Source organism: Lissotriton helveticus, chromosome 6, assembly GCF_964261635.1.
Source record: "Lissotriton helveticus chromosome 6, aLisHel1.1, whole genome shotgun sequence".
NCBI classification, from domain to species: Eukaryota; Metazoa; Chordata; class Amphibia; order Caudata; family Salamandridae; genus Lissotriton; species Lissotriton helveticus.
Window position 1 is genome coordinate 1,087,010,274 of NC_136067.1, and position 26,143 is coordinate 1,087,036,416.

At 47.5% G+C, this 26,143-nt stretch overlaps 1 protein-coding gene across 1 annotated transcript in view; it reads right to left on the reverse strand.

Annotated features, from left to right (window-relative positions):
• The window catches only part of SPRTN (SprT-like N-terminal domain), a 320,234-nt gene that overhangs the window by 87,835 nt on the left and 206,256 nt on the right, over positions 1-26,143 (reverse strand). Inside the window, exon 3 of the mRNA XM_078648742.1 lies at positions 8,660-8,788. Coding sequence (XP_078504868.1) covers positions 8,660-8,788 — 129 coding nt within the window. The remainder of the gene's footprint in view (positions 1-8,659; positions 8,789-26,143) is intronic.

A 26,143-nucleotide genomic window follows, 5' to 3' on the forward strand; every position in this document is an offset into this window, starting at 1 on the left:
TATATATAACGATCCTATGTGGATATGTTGGAGGGTAATCTCAACAGGGCAATACGGTAATTACGCTCGAACATCGCTTTCTGGACCTCGCTCCCACTCTCGACAATGGGTCGTGTGGCAGTGTCAAAGATGGTAGTCCTCTCTCGACTCCTATATTATTTTACCAACCTGCTGATCATAGTACCTCCGGCCATTTTTTTACACACTAGATACTGCACTTTCTGACCTAATGTGGGGCGCAGGCAGGAAAAAGGTGAGTCTTTAAAAATTACAGCTGGAAACGCGCACAGGTGGATTGGCGGTAGCAGATCTCCGAGTGAATTATTATGCATGTCAATTGCAGTGGCTATCCTACTGGACTGCAGGCCGCAATCTACAGGAGATCGGATATACATACAGAAAAATATTGATCAAGGAACTACACACTCTACTATTGCCACGGTCTAAAATTGCCCTGGATGTACCACCCCTACTGCGGACGGCTCCGCTATGCTGGAGGAAAGCGTTGCAAAACACATCCCGCTGCCCCCACTACGTGAATAACATACCACCTACTTGGGGTACCACTACCCACAGGAAGGCTTACGAGGGACAGAATTAGGGCATGGTCGGAGGAGGTTGTGGACACATTTGAGGCGCTTCTTAACACCAATATTTTAATAGATCATGAAAATGTTGTACGGGAGAGCGGGGTACCAAATCATCTATACATGCTACACGCGGCTATCCTGCACTATGTGAAAAAACATTGCCCCCCCCCCCCCCCCCCCGGGAGAGGAACCCCAGCATCATGAATTAGTCAAATCACCGTACTACGTGGGACGGGGAAGTCATCTCATCAAATGGTTATATGTGGGAATACAGGCACACACTGCGGTATCTCTTAATGCCCTACTAATCAAATGGGTGGAGGATGCAGGGTGGGAGCTAACAGACAGGTAATGAGTAGACATACTTGAACACCCTAAAAAAGTGACCAGGAATGCAAAGTTTAAATTTATACAATGCATGGTATTACATAGAGCTTGCCTTACACCACGCCGTCTTCAGCAGATGTACCCAAGTACGCACCACTGCCCTAGATGCCAGTTGGCATAAGCAGATTTGGCTCATGTGTTATGGGCATATCCACGCTGAGTGGGCTCTGGTGAGAAGTCTGCCATTACGTAGAAAAAACTACACACTTGAGTATCGAGGACTCACTGCCCGAGTGCCTGCTGGGTCTACGGAGGCAGTCGGCCTCCCATAAAGTCCAACTCTGTTTCCTTGACCTTGCAGTTATTCTGGTAAAAAGGTCCATAACTAGGAGATAGAAGTCAGCAAAACATCATGCAATATACACCTGGCACATTGAAATGTTGCGCGGGGGCTGAAAGTGCAGCTACCTCCTTGAAAGGTAGGGTTTGCGAAAGAAGCAGATATCTATGGAATGGTATGTAATGTTGGAAACCTTTAAAGTTTTAATCCCTGATCACACATCTTGCACCCCAAACACACAGTAGATTATTCCGGCGCCACGGCGCACAAGAACACACTGTGTAGCTGTTCGGGCTAGGTGACATGACCACAATAGCCTGTAGTCTCATACTGACGACATAGGACGGTAAAAACTATTCAATTTGGAACAGAATTTTAGAACGTTGGTGGGAGGGAGATCAGGGTTTTAGTTAGTTTACATCAGTTAGGAGTTTATCCATAATATAAACATCCAGACGTACTGGGTGTTCCCAAGTATGTTTACCTGGTGTGATTTACAGATTGTATAACAGTCTCCTATACACTGCAGACAGATGATGTTTATCAACAAATAAGATATGTAACAATGTAATCATAGAAATGTGATAATCCTTTGCATTGGAAGTTAATGGAAAACCAATAAAGTACGTTAAAAAATACATGCCAGTGGGAGTCCAATTTAACAGTGTATTCTTTTTTATCATTTTTTAGGTTACTAATGGGGAATCTCCTAACAAAAGTGAGAGTCCTAGGTCTCATTGTTCCATGGTTTGACTGCTTAAATAGGCAGGGACACCCCCAGCCCTGATGAAGACCCTAGACCCATGTGGGCTTTAAAATGGGCCAAAACATGTTGGCTAAATCAAGATCTTTCGCGACACTGTCACTCAACCATAAGACCAGTTCTTTGATTTTAGGTATGTGTAGGACATCAGCTTATGAAAAGAAATGTTCCTGGGTTTACTCCAAGACATTTTTATATTTTACCTTTGGATCCCTGACACATATCCAATCATGATATGTATAAGAACTCCCACTATATTCTGGTTGAGTCCGCCCGGGTTGTAGTATCATACCTGGGTGTGGATAAGCACCAATGATGAAGAAAGACACTACCAAGTGTGTGAGGCGTCTACTCCAAAATCTTTGGATTTCCCTGCAACATGACCTTTCTGGCAACCCTATTCTAGTTGTCCTTTTGTGATGTTGATTGTAGTTGAAAGAAAGCAAATAGGGTCTTTCTTTCTCTCGCTCTCTCATTGTGTTTGAAACCAAATTATAACAATATCAGTCCACGCTGTCTTGTTCAGAAATACCTTAAAGCCTTTTCTTTCACATTGGCCAAATCAAAGACCCATTTGTAGTCGGAGGGGGTTCAGGATGTATGAGCGATTGCTCGTAGGTCAATGGACATCTCACACCAGTAAAATTCCCTATGTGGAATATTCATGGTTTTGAAAACTGTTGCACTGCTTTGAATATATGATATCAGTGATTGGTATTGCAAGATATATCAATGTTAGACAGAAGATGACATTTCACATTTTTAGAAAAAGTCCCCTAAGGGTTGTTGATTAATTGTAAAACGTTAGGAGAATGCTTAATTTAATCTGAAAGTATTGTTTGGATCCTTTGATCTACGCGATTGTGGTGCTAGGTTGTAATTTATATTGTCAGGTTTTATATTATATTGTTTTACATGTTCAAATGCGTAAATGATTTATATTTTTGTAAGATAATGGTTTGGAAATAAATACTCATTCCGAGCCAATTCAATCTTTCAGATGTGAAAAGACTCGTATTGGCTCTGGTATCTGACTCTCATCCAATTGATAATGGTGTGTGCCAAACAGACTATATGTACATCCTTCATTTATTAGCCTACAAATATATGACATTAGGACTGGAAGTCACGATATTTCACAGGCCACATTCCAATTCATATTCTAAAGCATCTGTCCAACTGTGAAAATATTGTATAATAACAATGGGGTAACCCTGTGTCCCTCAGAACCTGGGTGTGTGTACAAGAAAGCTACAATGGTTCCGTAGGGTATGGGAAATTGCTTACATATTACAGCATGAATCATCCAAATAATTTAAATGCAACATTTGCACAAAAGAGTAAGCTGGAACAAAAAAGGACAAGGGTATATGCAGAGTCATAAGAATTTGCTCTTTTTCTGAATCACATTTTTTTTCATGTGGCTGTCTACAATTCAATAAAAACAGGGCGACGGTACGTTCAAGTGGCAAAAGTGCTCAAGTGACATGGATGACTGAGTGTTAGACACATTGGTGAAGACAAAACAGAAATTCTATGTACAAGATATAGAGAATAAGCAATTCTCTGATGCGGCCAGTATGTTGGTTTATCAATTGTCTCTGTTGAGGTGCAAGTATATTTTACAGTTTGGACCCAGAGACCCCGGTGAAACTGGACCACCATAGATCGTCGACGTTTCAACCCGGACGTAAGCGCGACTAACAAAGCGTCATGGTGGGTCTTCCTCAGGACAGGAGAATAACCAGACAGCCTATCAAGTTGTCAATCAATGGACCAAACTGTAGCTCAACGTGACTTTAGTCAACGTCAAGCCCCTAAATAAATTGGGGTATAGGAAGACGACTGGTGGCGCCAAAAGGTTGCCATCGGAACCTGAAACTAATTGACAGTGGATCGTTGCAGTGGAGGATTTGCAAACTAGGGCGGAACTCTTTTGGTATTGAGACTGAAGTGCTGCAGTCTATTAGGGACAATGTCAAAGCGTTTCCACCGGGCGAGGACATGCTTCGAGTAATAAAGAGTTCCAATGCACTACTTTTAATATAAGCCAGTCACCCCTAAGGTAGCCCTCCTGAGCCAAGGAGGCAGGGTGCATTGTTTTAAAGGTGAGGATAAATAAGTGAAAGCTCAGACGACTGCTTAGAAATACATTATTCAGTCATTCAGACCATAAAAGTGCAAGTGTAAAGAATACAAAAGGTTCACTTATTTCCGATGTAGCAAGAGTACAATTTTGAAAAAGATTGGATATCAAATTTGAATTAAAAACAGCATCTTAATATGAGTATTTAAAACAATTTCGGGGTTACACAAAAAGTGCAAATGCTAAATAGTGCAAATGTACAATGTAGCAAATATAGCAACAATTCATTAATAGTTTAACTGCAGATAAACCAATAACTTGCTTTGAGTAGCTAGACAGCTAAAAACTCTTTTTAAAAAAGGATGTAAAGAATAAGAGTTGTTAAAAACAGGTTAAAAATAGTCACTTAGTTCTTTGGAGCAGTGCTTTATCTCTTCTTTAGTGCATGACGCCTGATGATTCGCATTTTTCCTAGAAATGTTGCCACTGCGCAGACCATGGCCTACAATCTGTAGGCTTTCAGGGATGGGATGCCATAGGTATTTCTGCCCTCGGTGATGTTATGTCAAGGTGCGATCTTAAATCATTTACGGACCTGCAGGAGGAATTTGGGATGCCCCGCACCCAGTTCTTCCGCTGTCTTCAGTTTCGTCACGCTTTGGCGCCCCATCTGGTAGGCCTGGAGCGGCTTCCTGAGTTTAGCCCTCTGGAAGCAAACATTTTTATGGGTGAGCTGCCGGACAAGAAATTGTTGTGTATATACCAGACGCTGGTGCGCCACTGCTCGTCGGACCTGCTTGGCCTTAGGACTGCATGGGAACGGAACATTGGTGAGTTAGACGAGGAGGACTGGGTTGAGGTCCTAAAAAGTCACATGGGGGCGGCTATATCCACGCGCCTGCGCCTGATTCAGTTCCGCTATTTACACCGCACATACTATAGCCGGCAGCTTCTGTGGAGGGCGGGCATGGTTGCGTCCCCCGAGTGTCTCCGCTGTGGTTTAGAGGCGGGTACCCTGCTGCACACGGTCTGGGAATGCACAGCGCTGCGAAGATTCTGGTATGGGGTACATCGTTGCTTGGCGGAGGTTCTGGCCTGGGAGGTTCAGAGGGATCCCAAGTTAGCTCTATTACATGTCATGGCTGGGGTTGGGGGCAATCGCTACAAGCGCCACTTATTGTTACTGGGTCTCACGCTGGCGAAGCGCAATATCGCTAGAGAATGGAAGGCACCTCGGGCCCCGTCACTTGCCGCCTGGAGGAATGGATTGGACTATTGTAAGGGTCTCGAGCAGCCTGTGTTTGTAGCTAGGGGATGCCCTGGAAAGCACTACAAAAATCTGGAAGAGGGGGCAGAATACGGGGGGCTGGACCTGGACCCGCCGCACGAAGTGGCCACCCTCCCAACCCTCTGATACGTTGGACTATGAAATGACACTGTTGGTGTATGGTATATATGGCTAGCGTTCTGTTATGGTAATATGGTTAAGTGGAGCTACGCAAAGGGGGGGGGGCGGAACTCTTGGGGGAAGGGGAGTGGCGCCTAATCCTATTGTTTCTGATATTCTGAATGGGGGAGTTCTTATGTTCGTATTACACATTGATGAAGATGATGCAGATTAATTGATGATGGCAGTAGACTCTGGAAGACAGAGCTTTGCATAATATGTGTGTTTCAACAATAAAATCTGTTTAAAAAAAAAAAAAAATTGCCATTAGTGACAATGACCTGCTTCTGCATAGACAAGGACTTGTCAATCAGAAGACCCTCGTTTTTGGCAACTTTCTTTGGCTTAGTAGTAGGGCGTAAAGAGAACGGCCACCATGAAATATCCCAAATCTGCTGAGCACCTCCAAATAGCAGAATCTCAGATTTCTCTACATTCAACTTTAAACAATGTGTTCTCATCCAGTTGGCCATCTCTGCGAGGCAGTCTGAAATATTCTGTCGGGTCGTTCTTCTCCCCTATGGAGATGACAGAGTGTCACCGGCAAAAGAGCAAATCTGAAATCCCCACTTGTGAACCAACTTTGCAAGGGAAGTAATGTAAACATTAAACAGGGTGGGGCTGAATGAGGAGCCCTGTGGCACCCCACAGTTAGAGCTATGGAGTGAAGATATGACTGTATTCAGGTGAACGGTTAGTCCGTTTATCAAAGAAACTGGCAAACCAATGTAAAGCAGACAAGTAGAACCCTACCTTGTGGAGTTTATTGATCAATTGGCAATACAAAGCAGCGTCAAATGCTGTAGAAAGATTAGGGGACTGTCTGCTTCATTATGGTGCTGCCGAAATAGGGGAAATTATGTAGTCAGGAGGTGTATACCCCCAGAATGCTAACCGCACCTCTAGGGGTGGCTACCTGGTCTGTACAGCTAAGAAAGGTTTCTGCCATTTTAAAAAATGGCAGAATAGAAGGTTCTGGGAAGAAAAGGTGGCACAAAGACCGTTTAACCCCAGCCTGACTGAGGGATCACTTTGAGAGACTAAGGCAACTCCAGACTCCCTTAGACTAGAAGAACTTGTCCCTGCAGTCGCAGGTAAAAGCAACATATCTGAACCAAAGAATCCCTGGTCATCGGGCCCTCTGTGGGATAGCCCAAAAGTAGATAGTCCATTGCATAACGGGAAACTTAGTCCTGACCTCCTGCAAGTTTCAGGCGGCTAAATTTTGCCCTGGACCGCCAGATGTCGAAATAAATGTCTGCAGAGCTTACTGCTGCTAAGGCCAAGGCTTTTTGGTGGCCAGTCGGGCAACCGCCACCTTTACTCAATGCTGCAACTCAAGGGAACCCAAGAACATCTTTATTCGACGCCAGCAGAGGCCTAGTTGATTACTTTTTGCCCCCTTTTCCTCACCACCATCGTGCAAGTGGTAAAACCAGCTCGACTGTGGCTCTCGCTTCAGCACCAAGGACAGCTAGGATACCTCTGCACTAAGACTTCTAGAGCTAGGTAAAATCCAACTGACAGCCTTGGCTTGGTCCTGGGACCTGCATCACCTTAACCCCCAGTGGACTGCAAGTAACTCTGCCTGCAAGTCACTAGTGCTTTTTCACATTGACCGCAATGCTAATGATTAGCAGTATTGTTTTGCACTGATTTCATTTTGTTTAAAACATCTGTAAGTCCGGTTAACAGGTCTGATTGACTTTGTTTTGGTGCCTAAATTTATATACAAAACTGCTTTATTTTTTATAAATTGGAGTTGGATTTTTTTTCGAGTCGTGTCAATAACTTATTGCCCATGTTGGTACTCTGAAATGCTTAAGACATACTGCTTTAGTAAAGCCTGACTGCTATTTGCTTCTCTACCAGGACTGAGCTTATAATTTATACTTGTGAATCCTAGATCCATCTTTGGGGGTATTGTTTGAGTATTGCATAGTAAAGCCTAACCCGCTTCACTACTTAATACTTCACCTCCCTACACAAAGCATGAAGCGCAGAACAGAAAAGTGTATGATTAAAAGCAAAGGTGTGTAAAGAAGGCAATTAAAGGAATAAAAGCCCAATAAGAAAAAATAACACCAGTCAAGGAAGGAGATCAAACTTTGTGTGTATGCTGGAGTTGAGCAAAATAGTGAAGGGAAACCCTAGGTGGAAAGGGGAAAGCTCTCTCTGGACAGAAGGCTTGGAGGAGCCTTAGGCATGTGGCATGCAGGTGGTACTAATCTTGCACAAAAGGAAGAGAGGGTAGGCAGAAGGGGCCCTATAGCGCGAGTCTCAATTTAAGAGAAAGCAAGTCCTGCATTGTGCACAGTGTGCAGAGGGGGGCTAGTGTGCATCCTTCACTAAGCTTTACCTTTGGCGAAGCTTCCATGGACACATCTCAATTACAAGCAACATAATATAATGGTTCAAATGAGTTTCGAACCTTATCACATTTCTAGTCACTGATTAGAGGGTAAATATTACATCTGAATGGGCAAATGCATACATTTGCAGATTTGAAAAGAGAGCAGACAATGAATGACTCCAGGCAGTGGCAACTGAAAGGTTAATTATTCTATTGTATTTGAGCATCTGAGGTTTTTGTTTCATTATATTGTACTATGAACTCAATGTATCGAAACAGTGTGCTAAGGAAGATGATATGCAGAGGAAATATTGATGTGCATGAGGGACATTTAAGTTCCTGAGAAAAGTAGTGTTACACCTAAATAACTGACACGAGCTTACATGGACGGACTGCTGTTTCTGCCTCTGGAGCCAGAAGTTCCAGAAGGGCAAAGAGATTAAATGCAATTTAAGAGCATTGATATGGTCCAAAGTATGCACCAGAAATCCTAGAAAGAAAAACTCAATGACTCAAATACAAGATTTTGTAGGAGAGAGGGAAGAACTTAGACTAAACAGGCCGAACTGCAGTCATCTGCCATTAATATCTGTAATTTATTAATGCTGCAACATAAAATTTAATGGTAGGCCAAAAAAACATGCTTTAATTGGAACCAAGACTCACTGAAGAAGGACAATAATACATAACATGCTAATAAAGGCAGAGGTTCTCTCTCAAAAACAGCGGATTTATTCAATTCAGAATACTTACTGAAATCTTAGCTCCCGTTATACCGTTGATTCGACGCATGTGTTTACAAAACTCGTCTCCATGGGCGTCGTGGTCTCTATTGTTGTGTGTGACAAACAGCAGGGCATGGATCATTTCATGCAGAAGGGTCTGTGGTATAAAGAAAAAACAACTTAATGACTATTAAAATATTATATGAGAAAAAATGCATTTTACTGCAGTAGATGATACTGTAGGCTGCCATACTTAATTTTTGCCTATTCTTTTGAAGTAGGACAAATGTAAACTACTTCACGTTTTTCAGGAAGGCATGATTATTCCACTACCTACCATTTCATGGATAGAAATACAGCATTTCTCTGCTCTTCCTTGCTCTAAGCAGAATTACTAACAAGCATTTGCAATGCAATAGGTCTCGCATTTATGCGAGTTTGAGCTATTGACATTGTAAATGACAATGCCTTTTATTTATGTTTTGGTTTTTAAAAACATAAAAGGCATTGACATTTACAATGCCAATAGGTTAAACTGTTGCAAATGCAACTTAAAGAATGCCCACTTCATTTCCTTCTTCTGTGAATCTTGTATCGTAATGGTACTACTGGGCGTGAAGCCAATTGCCAAGCGTGGGATACGCCAGGTAGCCCCCAAGCCAGTAGTGTAAAATAAAATGATGCCTCCCTCTGCAAAAATGTGATGAGCCCCCCCCGTCTCTCCCATATCTTACGGATATTCCTTGGGCTTAATGGGAGCACCCTTTAAGGGTTGAGGGGCCCCTGCCTCAAGCTTCGCCAGTGGGTAGAGAAAGAATGAATGGTTTAACCAGAGAGAGAGGAGTACACTGGTGGCTCACCGCTAGAGATCAGAGTAGTAATTAGTCTCTAGGATGAGTAAGATGCCCTCCAGCCTCCACTTGAAAACAGGGGTGTATAGTTTACGGGGTTGAGGGCAGCATGCAATACTTCAACACGGGTAAAAGTGTTCAAAGTCACACCTTCTGCCCACTAAAGAGCGGCTCGCTGATTAAGGGAGCTGTTGGTGCCGAGCTCGGCGGGGCAGATCCCAGTTGTGCCCCGCCGGGCTACAGGCAGCTCTGTTATTAGGCAGCTGGAGGCCTGGGGACCTTTGCAGTTCCGTCTGTAATGTGCCCGAGCCTCCAGGCAGGCAGGGGGGATTACAAGTGCCACCGGCCCCACCCTCGGAGGGTAATTGGCAGAACAAGAGCACATTAAGGAAGATATAGGAGGGAGACTCGCGCTGGCACCTTCTGTGTGTATGAGCTAAAGGTGGGTGGTTGTGTGTGTCAAATGCCTCTAAGACTACAGAACGCAGAGAATGCTACGTCCAAATCTGAAATCAGGCGTGCTCGTGTGCGCGTGTCTGTCCAAGTGTGCGTGCTTCATAGTAATAGTCTATGTGTCACTCCATCGTATACTGTGTGCTACTTAAAGCATGTAACAGGGTTGCGGGTATACACTACTGCGCTTGTGAGTCACACTGTTTGCGAGTGGGTTTGTACCTGACAGTTACTGACCTTGCTGTTGTATGTGACCCACTCTGCCTGTGCCACTGTATGCGTTTAACCATGAGTGCGTGTGTATGTGGAGCACGATGTACTGTGTGTATGCATGATGAGCGCGATGTACTGTGTGTGCATAGCAAGTTTGTGGGGTGGTGTGTGTGTGGTGTGTGTGTGGTGTGTGTGTGGTGTGTGTGTGGTGTGTGTGTGGGGTGGTGTGTGTGTGGGGTGGTGTGTGTGTGTGGGGTGGTGTGTGTGTGGGGTGGTGTGTGTGTGGGGTGTGGTGTGTGGTGTGTGGTGTGTGGTGTGTGGTGTGTGGTGTGTGTGTGTGTGTGTGGGTGTGGGTGGGTGTGTGTGTGTGTGTGTGTGTGTGTTTGTGTGCCACTGTGTTTGTGTGCCACTGTGTTTGTGTGCCACTGTGTTTGTGTGCCACTGTGTTTGTGTGCCACTGTGTTTGTGTGCCACTGTGTTTGTGTGCCACTCTGTGCTGTGTATCTATCTATATGTGTGTTTGTGTGCGTGCTCTGCTGTGTGCGTACCACTGTATGTGTGCGCGAGTGCCGGAGTGTATAGACGCGTGAATCTTCAGCCTGTGTGCAGTGTACATCACACGTCATCTACGGTCCTGTTCCCCCTTTATTTTATTTTGATTGCAGTATTTAAACAGGTATTACAGAAGCTGTACAAAATAAATGTATTGCGACTGCTGAGCAGAGTATAAATACTTGATGTGCATGTCTGATGCAGACAAGTGCATTTTCTCTTCTGTTCTGTCTCTTCGGTGATCCAACAGTTCAGAGACCGGTGTCTGTACACAGAAGAGCACCAGGACTAGAGAGCCAGGCAGCCTCCGCGGCCGGGCATTCTTCACATGGCGCTATAAAAAAGCAGAAGAGAGAGGCACAGTCCAAACAAGCATGCGAGTGGTGCGGACGTGCGCGCGCCTCGAGCTAAATGTAAAAAAAAAAAAAAAGGAGGCATGTCTGGCGAGCGATGCAGACAACTAGGAGGCACGCATGGGCAGGAAAGGAAAGGAAACAAGAAGCGCGGCTGCGGGACGCGCTCTGTGCTGGCGGAGGGGCGGAGCGAGGCGCTTGGGAGAGCAAGCAAGAGGAAATCCAGATGGCGCTTGATCGTGGGCTGTAAGGGATCCGCGAGGAAAGCCAGATAGCGGCTGTGCGCATGCCTGCGTGCGTAACCGCAAGCTTTAGGCCACAAGCAAAAGCTTGTGGTCGGGATTTCTAAAGCCCACTCACTTAATGTCTCGCCAGGGCAGGGCATGCGCTGGCTCAGGCGAGACCTAAAAAGGTATACCTAAAAACTTTAAAGTTACTCATATCAATTTTGGCATGCTTTAGTTTAGAAAGGATGGCAAGTACATTAAATGAGGCTATTAAAAACAATTATGAAAGGATGCTTCTCGAGGAATATGGGAATGATTCATCAATAGGTCTCCCAATTATAATATATCACACAGAGATTGATCAACGTTTGTACATATAATCAACTACCTTCTGAAGGATTCCATAATTTGGTGCTCAATATCCTCACCCACTTCCATGGCAGGTTTCATCGTTCTTGAGTATATATCCAGCAACAAATAAGTGAGGAAGTAAATGTTTGAAAGCATTTTCAAACAAATCATGAAATCTCCCACCCCGGTAAATAAATGCATAATGTGACCTAATTACTTATAAGTACAGCACACAACTAACAATTTATAGAAGAATATTGTACTGCCTGGTCTGGCCAGGAGCATGGAATATTTCAAAAAAGAACTTCACTTAGAGAGAGAATATCTAAATTATTCTTACACCAAATAGAGTATTTTTGCACTTTAAGCTCATCATTGTTCTGTATAAGGATTTTAGGATCCTTAACTTCAAACCACTTCTAAAATAAGTATTTATTTTCATATTCAATTTTCCAGTACATAATGACAAAACCAACTCTTGGTTAAGATTACATGACTGGCAGATTAGCGGAGTGGGAGATTCTGTAGGGTAGAACCATTTGGGATTTCTGGTCAATTGATTTGCACTGAAAAGAGGTACAAGGGCGTTGTAGAGGTTGGGGTAGTTGAGTGGGAAACATAATCCCTCCTTCCCTCCCCTTCTAGACTACTTGACAGACATTTCCAGTCTACTGATAGTCATATTCTGTGTCCTCCCTCACTCTCAATGATTTTTCCCAGCCCCATTCTGAAAAAAGTTTCTCCTCACCTTTCTCCTGATCGTGGACTATGGCGCAGGTGGTGTTTATGAGTGCTAGCCTACGGAAATTATTCCTTTTCAGTGAAGACACAACTGTGTCCTCGCGCAGCGCTATCTTGCGTTTTTCTTGGGCATGTCAGGTTTCCCGACCACACACAGGATTATGCGGCGACTTCTTGCATGTCGGCTTCTGGCATACGCCACATTCAGGACAAAGATAATAGTGCATTATTGTATGCACATTTTGCAGTATTTTTACTTATGTTGTTTCACAGATTATTTTCTAAGGTCTACAATAATACTAATAGTTATGCCTCCTTTTCCAATCCAAGATGGTCAAACCCATTTTCTTTTTAATTTTTTTTTAGATGACCCACTTCTCTGGAAAGGTTTAAAGGATGAAATTAAAGATTAACTTGCAAGGGTTGCCGTACCACCTACTCTTCAAGACCTCATCCAGTTAGCCCTCCAGATTGATAGTCGTCTTCAGGAACGACATGTGCAACATAGAAAACAATCTTTGTCAAAGGCCACCTATATACCTCTGCCATTTAAGACCGCGTGCAAGTCCTCTAAAGGTCCTCTTACAGAGAAGAAAGGTTAAGACAAAGGAAGTTGAACTTAAGCATCAATTGTGGCCAGGACGGTCACCTTTTAACTACTTGCCCTGTTCAACCAGCTCTCTCATCTCAGAAGTCAGGAAACTAATAAACTCATCACTAGCAGAGAATAGAGGGGAGTAGTACTTGGACCCTTGCCCTTCTAGAATTACGGTCTTACTTTCCAAACAGCTTGCTCCTGCAATCCAGACACTGTTTAATTTAACAGTTAAATCTGGCACTAATCCTTTAGAATGGAAATCTGCGCAAGTATTAATCATTGAAATAAAATCCAATTCTGATCCCAATTACCTATCTAATTACCATCCATTCTCACTACTGGCCCTTCTAGGAAAACTTTTAAAAGATCTAATTAATAAACAAGTGACAGCCTATTTTGAGGTGAATCAATTCCTGGACCCTTTGTAATCAGGGTTTTGACCCTACCATAGTGCAGAGTCGTCACTATTGGCTGTCACTGACTCACTAAGACTCTAACTTGATGCTGGGGTTCTATCTACGTAGGTGCTACTGGACTTGTCCGCAGCTTTTGACACTGTATTGTACTCAAGGCTCATGCAGAGAATACAAGAGATAGGGATCCATGGACAACCTTTAAACGTCTCCAAAACGTTTTGGAAAATGGAACTCAAACCATTGCTTTTGATCCTTTTAAATCCCACAACATGCAGACTGACGAGGGTGTACCACAGTGATCCTGTTTGAGCCCCACGTTGTTCAACATATACGTGGCTCCCATTGCTAAGATCACAGAGACAAAGGGCTTTGAAAGAATATCATCCACCGATGACACAGCTGATTTGCTCTTTTGACAAAGACCATGCTAAAACAAAAGATCGCTTTGCCAAGGAAATGTGAGCTATTTCAAGATGGATGACAGCAAACAGCCTTCAATTGAATGTCGATAAGACTGAGATCATGCAGTTTGGCAAAGCGAATATACTCTGGTCTGATGAGTGGTAGCAACCTGCACATGGCTTGGTTGCAACCCCCACACAGACAGTGACAAATCTTGGTGTAAAACTAGACCAAGCACTGTCAATGAAAGAGCAGATCCTGGCTCCCACAGGTATCTGTTGCCAACCATGCGCCTAGAACGAAGAGCCTTTCCTTATTTCACCATATCAATCAGAAGAGCGCTAGTCCAGGGTCTAACAATTAGTAGACTGGACTATGGCAATGCACTACTGGCTGCAGTTAATGAGATCCTTATGACCCAATTACAAGTAGTGCAAAATACAGCAGCCAGACTGGTTTATAACCTTCAGTAGAGTGCCGCCTCTACACCACTGCTGAAATCTCTAAACTGGCTACCAGTCAAGTAGAGAAGCACTTTTAAAATCTGTTGCATTACTTAAAACTCCTTATGAGGTCAGGGTGCCAGTTATCTTCTGCTGGCTGATTTCTGCAGCACCTCAAACACTACTCCCTTACCAGAAATTTAAGGTCCAGGGACAAAGCATTGTTGAGCATACCCCTTATTCAACTGAATAGATGTGGTAGCAGGGCCTTTTCTTACTTTTCTCCGGTTTCCTGGAACAGCTTACCTCCTCATTTCAGTCTGTGCACTGAATGCCATGAATTATGGAAAATGCTCAAATCATTTCTATTCTAATGATTTCTCCTACTGTGACTGTCTGCAGCGCTGAGATACCCTTCAGGTTGAGTCGGGTTGAGTCGCACGCGCTATACCAAATTTAATTAACATAACATAGTACTTAGTTACATCGGTCTTCACAAGCAAGTTCCTCCATCTTTGTTCTCTCGCAAGGACCGTTATTACTTGATTTCAACTCATGTGACATTAAGTTTCTTTTCGTGGCTTTCCCCGCCAGGAGCACGGAGCCACGAAGAACACTGACCACTGGTGTGAACTAAGGTCTGAAATGGGAAAGCCCTGTCACTAGAAATTGGATAGCAGAGCAGGAAGGATGGGTCGGTAGGTGGGTGGGTAAGAAACTTTAGCTAGAGTGTCTACTGGATAAGTCGTTACCGAAGGTAAGTAACTGGTTCATCTGACAGACTTCTAGCTGCAGATTCCTTACCTTACAAAAGATACCCAAGCAATACCTCTTCAGAGGTGGGTCTGCAAAACAATCTCAGGCTAAAATGTCCTGCAGGACCGAACGGGCAATGTGCCAGTCCCGACAAACCGGACTGTCAAGGCAGTAGTGCTTGGTAAACGTGTATAGAGATGCCCACTACAATGCCTGGCAGATGTCCAAGACCAGAACTACGTATGCTAACACAATAGTCACACCCTTGGCTCCTGTAGAATGAGCATGCAAACCCTCAGGGGGTTACTTCTTGGCCAATATGTAGCAGATCTTAATGCAGAGGACAATCTTTCTGGAGATGGTTTGCTTCTGCACGGCCTTTCTGTTCTTCGCTCCGACGTACCTCAAGAATTGTTTGACTACCCAGACTTTTGTGCAGTCTTGTTGAGTCCAGTCGGTAAAGTAGCTCCTCTTCCTTAGAGGGATGTGGCAGAGCATAAAAAGTAGGCAGTGTGATGAACTGGCCTAAATGAAAGGGAGGAATCACTTTCGGCAGAAAGGAAGCTTTAGTGGGAAGAACCAGTTTATCTTGGTAGATGCTCAGAAATGGAGGCTTGGATGACAAAGCCTGAAGCTGACTGACCCTCCTGGCAGATGTTATTGCCACTAGGAAGGCCATCTTGATGGTAAGGAGACTGAGGGGGACAGTTGTGCAAGGGCTCAAAGGGAGCGCACATCAGGAACGTCATGACTAGATTAAGGTCCCACGGAGGCATGATAAAGGGAGAAGGAGGAAACCTATTGTAGGAAAGTGCCCCTTTTTGCATGGTTACCCCCCACTTTTTGCCTGATATCTGATACACTTACACAAAGTGTGACCTGGGTCCCTGCTATTAAGGTTACCATGGCCTGTTTTCTTTCCCCAAATAGTACCTTTGTTTCCACAATTGGACACCTCTGGCTCACATGCCTGTCCCTTGTAAGAGGTACCAGTGGTACCAAGGGCCTTTTGACCAGAGAGGGTCTCTAAGGGCTGCAGCATTTACTGTGCCACCCTCAGAGGCCCCTCATCAAACGAATACACACTGCCATTGCAGACTGTGTGCTTTGGTGCAGACAAAACTTCAGAGTCGACATGGTACTCATTCCAGTGTGCCATGCCCATCAGCCACTGCCAGTGGCATAGGAAGGCCACCCCGCTAGCAGGGTTCACTGCCCTAAGGCAGTGTGCACTATACCTCAGGTGAGGGCATAGCTGCATGAACAATGTGCCCCTACAGTGTCTGTGCCATTCACAGATATTTTAAGTGCAGTGGAGCCATATCGAGTACATGGGCTGCAAGGTTGTCATTCATAGCTCCATGATGGCTTCGCTGAATGCGAAGGAGTTTGGTATCAAACTCCTCAGCATAATAAACCCACACTTTTGCCAGTGTTGGATCTATTACAAAATGCACTCAGAGGGCATATCAGAGATGCCCCATTAAAAACGACCAAGTCCCTCGTGCCCAGCTGACTGGTCTGCACCAGCTTGAGACACAGATATGTTTCTGACCCTGACATATACTGCCTTGGCCCCAGCCATACCGGCCTATCTCCTGCTTCTCGAGCCTGCGGAGAAGAAGCATGTTATGTAGCCAGCGACTTCCAAGAACCCAAGGAAGACTGCCACTCTTCAATAAATACCAAATCTCTAGAGGTCGGCGGTTCTGTCCAGAAAACTCCAATGCCATGGATTCCGGAATCAGACGGATCAGCGCTCCTTATCCACTTTGCACCCGATCTTCACAGCCCGAGTAGCTCACCTGTCCAATGAAGTTTCCCTGGCGATCCTGACCTTGTCACCATTAGTGGCTGCCCTCTCCTGCAGCCCACAAAGTCGCCTGCAGCCTCAACACAAAGGCCCGCCCTGACCGCGACAGGCTCCAAACCAGAAGCTCAATTTCCATGGTAGAAAGCAGAGCGTTGACATATTCAGGTGGAGAATCCTCCCCTGCTACGGCGACAGAGGGTCCTCCCAAAGAGGACTAATGGCTCAACAGCTCGGGATACCAAACTCTCCGAGCCCAGTCAGGAGCCACAGTGATGACTTGATGTTAGTCATTCCCGATCTTCTTGAGAACTCTGGGCAGGAGTGGTATGGGTGGAAAGGCGTACAGGAGGCCTGAGCTACACCCAAGACAAAAAGCGTCTCAGAGCGAGAGGCACCTTTAAAACTCCAGTGAACAGATCTCCTGACAGTGTGTGTTCTTGGCGGTGACGTACAGATCTAACCAAGGATCTCCCCATTCCTGAAAGAGATCTTGGCACCACCTTCGGATGGATATGCCATTTGTTATCTGCTAGGTATCTGTGGCTGAGTTTGTCTGCCCTGGCGTTCAGAGAAGCTGCCAGGTATTGAACCACCATGGATAGGCCCACACGTTCCAGCCCTTTCCAGAGACACAGGGCCTCTTGACAAAGGGTCCATGACTTACCCCACCCTGTTTGATGCAATCCCACGAGGCGGTGGTGTTGACTGAACAACTGCACTAGCATTCCCTGATGGAGGGTAGAAAGGCTTTTAATGCCAGATTGTTAGTCTGGAGCTTCAGAATGTTCACGTGGAGTCCAGATTCTGCTGGAGACCAGGGGCTTCTGATCAAAACATCTTCCAGATGAGGGGGCGTGGCTTGACCGAGCAGCGGAATGGCCGCCTAGTTGAGCGGCTCCGCCGGCCGGATGAAAAAATCCATAATAAATCCGCCAACAAACACGTAAAACCACGATTCATCCATGGATGGCCGTCACAGAAACATACCAGCAGCTTGAAGGGACCTTTCCAGATGGATACGACAGCCTGCAGGATGGGACAAGTGACCGAGGGAAAGCTGGGCCTAACTGCGCAGGTGCTGGTGGAAGCCGGGACCTAAAGTTCAACGCTGTCCCAGGGGGCTCGAGGAGGAATCAGAGGGCGGATAACTCTGCTGGGGCCCTGCCGCGGCTGGATTACGTGCACGCTGTGTAAGTTGAGCCCTGAGACACGGGGAAAAAAATCGCAGGGCTCGAGGGAGCAAACGACGCTTCGGGGGACCGCGCTGCTGAGAGACCCCCTCTCCCCCCGGGGCAGCCGCAGGCAGAACCGAGAAGAAGTTTTGAGCCTGGTGGGGGCGGGGAAGCGCGGCGGCCCGGGCGTACCAAGGATCAGAGCCCCAGAAGGATATTGGGAGCTCCAACTGGTGGGCCTAGATCACGCACAGACCAGGGGAGGCGGACCCGCTAATGTGATGGCCCTTGTGGAGACACTGAATTGGGCCATTGCTTCAGGGAAGTAAGTAAACCATCGGGGCACACAGGGAGGGTCCTCATATGCTCGAAGATGGGCTTGTAGACAAAGGAAAGTGCCCAGTGAAGCAAACATGGCTGGGATCCACTTCCAGATACACACCGACCCCAAGACGACCCACAGAGGCACCCTCATCTACAGACCCCCGGGACCACACACACAATTCAGCGAGGACATCGCAGACTTCATCAGCCCGCACGCCCTCGCCTCCCCTGACTACATCCTCCTAAGGGACCTCAACTTCCACCTGGAGAACAACAATGACAGAAACACCACCACCCTGCTGGACAACCACGCCAACCTCGGACTCAAGCAACTGGTAAACACCCCCACCCACTACGCCGGCCACACGCTAGACCCCGTCTTCTCCGCAAGCAAGCACGTCTTCTTCAGCCACTCCACCGGACTTCACTGGACCGATCACAGTTGCGTCCACTTCAGCTTCAGGAGAAACACTACCGACCACCACCCACAACAGGCTCCCCGCCGAAGCTGGAGCAAGATCACCTCCGACCAGCTCACCACCTCCCTCAGCCAGAACCCTCCCGCCAGCACAACGGACCCCAGCGAAGCAGCCAGCAACCTCACTCAGTGGCTGACCGCCTGCGCCGACGACCTCGCACCACTAAAGAACCCTCCCAACAGGCCCGGCAGCAAGAAAGCGCCCTGGTTCACCGACGAACTCAAGGACTCCAAGAAGAACTGCCGCACCCTCGAGAAAGCCTGGCGCCACGACCAGACCACAGACAACATGACCACCCTCAAGCACGCCACCCGCAAGCACCACCAGCTGATCCGCACCACCAAGAAGGCAGCATTCAAAGAACGACTGGACAACAACGTCCATGACAGCAAGGAACTCTTTAGCATCGTCAAAGAGCTCTCCAACCCCAGCGCCGGAAACGACATCACCCCCTCGCAAGACCTCTGCGACTCACTCGCCTCGTTCTTCCACCGCAAGATCACCGATATACACAACAGCTTCGGAGCACCAACCACGCACCCACCTGCCGAACCAACGCCGCCTACCACCACCCTCTGCAACTGGACCCCGGTCAGCACCGAAGACACCACCCGCACGATGAACACCATCCACTCCGGATCACCTACCGACTCCTGCCCCCACCACGTCTTCAACAAGGCCGACTCCATCATCGCACCCCATCTGCGGGACATCAACATCTCCTTTCACACCGCCACCTTCCCGGAGAGCTGGAAGCACGCCAAACTCAGCGCCCTCCTGAAGAAACCAACAGCAGACCCCACCGACCTCAAGAACTTCCGCCCCATCTCGCTCCTCCCTTTTCCTGCCAAAGTCATCGAGAAGACCGTCAACAGACAGCTCGCCGCCTTCCTCGAGACGAATGGATCCCTCGACCCCTCGCAGTCTGGTTTCCGAGCCAACCACAGCACCGAGACCGCCCTGATCGCAGACACCAATGACATCAGATCCCTGCTCGACAACGGGGAAACAGCAGCCCTCATCCTCCTAGACCTCTCCGCAACGTTCGATACTGTCTGCCACCGCACCCTAGAACAGCGCCTCAGCAACATCGGAATCCAAGAGAAGGCACTGGAGTGGATCATCTCGTTCCTCGCCGGAAGAACCCAGAGAGTCCGCCTCCCCCCGTTCAGATCCGAGGCCACCGAAGTCATCTGCGGCGTACCACAAGAATCATCACTCAGCCCAACCCTCTTCAACCTCTACATGAGCCCCCTCGCAGCCATCGCAAGACAACACAACCTTAAGATCATCTCCTACGCCGACGACACCCAGCTGATCCTCTCCCTCACCAACGACCCCGCCACCGCCAGAACCAGCCTACACGAAGGGATGAAAGATGTCGCCGAGTGGATGAAGAACAGCTGCCTAAAACTGAACTCAGACAAGACGGAAGTCCTCATCCTGGGATCATCGCCCTCCGCCTGGGACGATTCCTGGTGGCCCCCTGCCCTGGGCTCCACTCCCAAGCCGACGGACCACGCACGCAACCTGGGCTTCATCTTGGACTCCTCCCTCTCGATGACCAGACAAGTCAACGAACGCCATCTCCTCATCGTGCTTCAACACCCTGCGTATGCTCCGTAAGATCTTCCGTTGGATCCCCACCGAGACCAGGAAGACGGTCACCCAGGCACTCGTCACAAGCCGACTGTAATACGGGTACACCCTCTACGCCGGAACCACAGCCAAACTGCAGAAAATACTCCAACGCATCCAGAACACCTCCGCACGACTCATCCTGGACATTCCCCGTCACAGCCACATCTCCGGCCACCTGAGAGACCTGCACTGGCTCCCTGTCAGCAAGAGGATCACGTTCAGGCTCCTCACCCAGGCACACAAGGCTCTCCATGACCTGGGCCCCAGGTACCTCAACGACCGCCTGACCCTCTACACGCCCACCCGCCAGCTACGATCTACCAGCCTCGCCCTCGCCGCCGTATCACGCATCCGCAGAGCCACCGCCGGAGGAAGATCCTTCTCCTACCTGGCAGCCAAGACTTGGAACTCCTTCCCCATCCACCTTCGGCTGACCCAGGACCATCTCTCCTTCAGGAAGCAGCTCAAGACCTGGCTGTTCATGCAGTAACATATCCCCTCCCCCGCGCCTTGAGACCCTTCCGGGTGAGTAGCGCGCTATACAAATGTCATGATTGATTGATTGATTGATTGAAGACATCGGTGGCGGCATCGGCCCTGGAGGAGGGTAGGTGGACATTGTGGCGAGGTGAAAAACAGCGGGGATCGCGGAGGCACTAATTGAGGTGAGCAACTGGCTGCGCCCTGGCTGAATGGCTATACCACTAACTTACAGAACAAACAAGAGGCTGACATTTTATACACACCAGAGGACCAACTGGGGAGAGTTGATACCTGTGACACAGGCCCACTGGACTGTAGGTGCAAGGCGTGAGGGCGCGGGCTGGGCCCTGGATGGCGCTCTGAATGCGGGCACAACACAAGGGAGAGCCAAAGCAGCGGTCAGAGGCGCCCCCCCACTGCATGAGAGAGTTGGTGCTGAGAGCCGGAGTGCAGCAGAAAAGATACTGGAATCACCGCAAGGTAGGCAGCACACGCGGAGAGGGTGGCTATACTCTGCCTCACATGCATGCAACACCCAAATTGATAACGGAGGACAAGGAGGTGACCCCAGGTAGTAGTACACGCTGGCACTGGAAGTGTACCCCTAACTGGGTACAAAGCCATCGCCTCTACAGCCAATGGGTCTAATTTCGCAAGGACTACGATACAGGCGGTGGCAAGAACACTCTGAAGGCGGGAATAGACGGTGTGCCCAGGGCAGGGTGGGTGCCACCTCGCGCACAGCCCTCCGCTGTGGTTGAGATACCGCAGGGCACTATGCCAGGGAACAGTTCATACACGTTGCAAAGAAGGGTCCTTGCTCGGCGGGCCTGGTCGGCGGAGTGTGCAGTCGAGACTGGGTGGCCTTGCGGCACTGGGTGCAGGAACCTGCATAGATCGCCCAGACTTAGAGAGAGAAGGGGTGCCCCACACCCTGTGGGCGTCCGGACAGGCAGGCGCAAAAGCAGGGACACCGTGCGGAGACTCACATATTGGGTTACCACCACGGGGTGGGGAAAAGACTCAAAATGGGAAAAAACGATACTAGACAACCAGGACTGACTTTCGACAAAAAACAGGGAAGGGGCGGATGGAGATACAGGTCATCAGGAGCAGACTGAAGAGCGCGCTACCCTACAGCCGCCAGCTGATGACATCCGGGAAATGTTCAAAGAGCTAAAATCGAGCCTGCAAGGCATTGATGCCAAGATGGACTCCCTGGCTGACAGGATGGACAGAATAACACAAAGGATGGATAAGCAAGAGGGACGAGTGAGTGTACATGAAACGAGAGTAACAGAAACGGAAGAGGGGCAAACAGAAATGGACAAGAAACTACGCAACATGGATGGAGTATTGCAGGCCATACAACAGAAAAATGAGGATTTGGAAGCCAGATCTCGGTGGAACAATGTACAAATTACTGGAATTGCGGAAACAGATTTCCAGAATATGGAGAAATACATTGAGACGATGATTACAGACCTATTCGGACAAGACTTGTCAGCAATGTTCCTTATTGAACGGGCACATCGCACGCTGGGACCACGACTAAGACCTGGAGCACTGGCAAGGCCCATATTGGCACGAGTCCTGAACAACAGAGACCGGGACACAATATTACTGTTGGCCAGGGAGAGGGGAGATCTACAATACAAAGGCAATAACATAGCGTTATACCCTGACTTCACGCTCCAAGTTCAGGCGGCCAAGAGGGAATTTATTCCCGCGAAGAAGATTTTTCAACAAATCCGCACCAAATACTCCTTGATATATCCAGCCAAATTGAGGGTGCGAGGACTGGGAAAGCCTACTTTTTTCACGGATGCAAAGGCAGCGCTGTCGTACGCTAAACAAATGGCCAAGGATCACAAACAGAGAGCAGCGACCAGCGAACCACAGACTGAACGGAACTGGAATGATAATGATTGACGGACAGGTGCCCGCACGCTGGATACACAGATAAGTGTCATATGCTGCATATTGTGTTGCTCTACCTTGCCGCCTCGGGGCGGGCGATAGTGGGATGGGCCTGGTTATCACTAAAGGATGTTTTGAGCTGTAAGTTAATTGACATATTTAGATGGCCACTAATTTTTATGTAAGCATCTAAGTTTATTGCATCGGGGGTGTGTGTTTCAACACTCGGCCACCCTGTCATGAGCACAGGGGAGGCTTGCCGGAAGAATCACGTACCCCTGTGGAATGATTCCCATGTGTTCACTACTGTGGACTGTTTGTTACAGTTTTGGGGGAAGGAGGAGGGTAATTCACAACCCGATTGGGAGGTTGGTGTGGGTAGAGGGAAGGATGGAGACGTGATTTCTACACTAGTCCTGCCATGCTTGGTGCCACTATGTACAAAACAAAACTATGCGATGAATACCTGTGTTCTACTTGAAGAGGGCTTTGATAGGGGAGTTGCATTGCAGATAGCTGTCCCTGTATTGCATGATGCTGCCCAATGTACAGCATCCGTTGACCATACACATACACGTGTCCCAAATGACGGCTCTTAAGTGCATATCCTGGAATGTGCGAGGCCTAAATGACCGGAGAAAGACAAGGTTGGTCCATTCCTACCTCATGAGACGAGATAGACATCTGCTTGCTGCAGGAGACCCATTTGACAGCTGCAAATGCCTCCATGCACAAACACACAAGGTGGGGCGAGATAGTGGAAGCAGGGTTTTCGACTATTCCAGAGTCGCCGCGATCCTCATCCGCAGGAGACTCCAATTGCAGACGCACCACAGACTCGTTGATAGAGAGGGGAGATACATTCTATCACAAGGCACACTTTACAACACCTCAGTAACGATTATAAACACGTCCGGACAGAATATAGATGACCCCAACTTCTTTCAGACCATAAGGCACAAAATTGTTACGGCTATACTGGGGGGGGCGACTTTAATGTTGTTCTGTCACCTGTGGAAGACAGACAGACAGGGAGTGTCCTGAGATCATTATCCAAAAGCATCCGAAATGTTGCGAGGGGTGGCGGAAGATCTCGGCCTGGTGGACTCACCACCGTAACGCATGGTCCAGATTGGACTATTGGTTAGTATCAAAGGACCTACACTCCTGGGTAACTGACACCACTCACTACTCTCACACCCTTTCTGATCATTGCAAATCCCATCACCATATCGCCAACCATTTAGCTGGCGTTTCCCAACGGGTGCATTAGGGGATCAGGTTTTCCAAGAGGAACTGAGAGAAAAGATTACTGAATACTTCACATTAAACAAGGGGTCTGTGGAATCGCCAGGTACGCTATGGGAAGCATTTAAAGTGGTTACAAGGGGGAATTGTCTGGCACTTAAAGTGGGGGTCCTCAGGAATATATACGAAATACGCTGATTAGGTTGGAACGAGAGATTGGGGAGCTAGAGCGATCAATTCAAATAACTCCATCACCTGCGGTTACAGCTCAGATTAGAACCAAATTAACAGAATACCAGTCCGAGGCAGAGCGGGAAACGGCGTATATGTACAAATACACGCAAGCGAAGGGATGGGGAAGGGGATAGAGCGGGGAAAACACTGGCTGGCCTGCTTAGGTCCCCAAGGGGGGCTAATTATATGAAAGAATTACAAACAGAGAGCGGCAAGTTAGTCAGAACACTGTGTGATATACTCCAAACGATAACTGATTTTTACAGACAACTTTACACCTCGCAAACAAATCCAGCCCAGTCCGCCATTGAAGAATACTTAGAAACAGTAGCGTTAGCTTGGTTTAATAGGGGTGCTCGAGAATATATGGACCTCCCTATCACGGTAGAGGATGTGAGGCAAGTAATAAGCGGTATGCCAACTGACAAAGTCCCGGGTGCAGACGGGCTGACAGCGGCCTTTTACAAGGAATATGCTGATATACTTGCTCCCAGTTTGTTACAGGTATATCTGGAGGCAATGGAAGCTGGCGTATTGCCCCCCACACTTAGGGAGGCCACGATTATCACACTATTGAAGCCTGATAAAACCCCCCTCAAGCTAGACTTGTACTGCCCACTATCATTAATTAACCTAGACGATAAAATGTACGCCAAATTTCTCACAAACAGATTGCAGCCAATGCTGCCACAAATAGCTTTGCTGTACCAATTGGGGTTTATCCAGGGCCGGTCGACAGCTCACAACTTACAAACCCTATTCAGATTGCTGCATTATCTAGCCCCACACGTTCAGGCTGTTGCTGCATTATTAGACGCCACGAAAGTGTTCGACTCTTTGGAGTGGAAATTCCTCTTCACCCTCCTACCCCAAATGGGACTGAGTCCTTTATTTGTGAAACAGATGCAAATAATATATAACGATCCAAGGGTGAGAGTGAGGGTGAATGGGCGACTGTCGGAACCGTTTGTTATCATAAGAGGAACAAGACAAGGTTGTCAACTCTCGGCATTGTTATTTGCTATCGCCATGGAACCATTAGCAGCTAGACTCCGTCAACACCACACACAGCGGAGTATTGGCTTCACGTCCAGGGGCTTACTGATTTCAATGTACGCGGATGACAACTATTTACCTGGTGAACCCCAAGGACAATTTTGACGTGATTATGAGAGAACTGGTGCGGTATGGAGGGCTGACAGGGATACAAATAAATTGGGCAAAATCCACAATGCTACCACTAACCGACGACACAGTCGTATGCGATACGGAATTTCCTATTCAGTGGGTGGAGGGCGAAATCCGATACCTGGGAATTAGGATTAGTAGGAATATACAAGAAATATGGATGGCCAATTACGGGAAGGTGATGGACTGGATTGATAGTAAAGTTCAGAGCGGAAATATCTACCGCTATCCCTGACTGGCCATATAGCGATGACAAAAATGGTGATACTGCCGAAACTCTTGTATCTGTTTGTAAATATACCAATGCCACTTAACTAATTTTTTTTTTTTAGACGTCTCCGCACTAGTATCCTGGGGCTGGTGTGGGTGGGCAGACAACCTTGAGTTTCCTAGAACCTGTTAACGATGCCTTTTGCTCAAGGCGGACTAGGGGCCCGGATTTTGAACTATATGCATACAGCGCACAGGCACAATACCTGCACTTTAGGCACCACCCCACACCATACCAGCCCCATGTGGCTATAGAGATGGATAAAGTAGCACCTATCCCACTAAACACTGCAGTATACCAACCCTACAAGAGGCCACAGGGAGAAATTGACACAGTAGAAACAACAAGATGGGCATGGAGAAATATAGCAAAAAGGGCGGGTC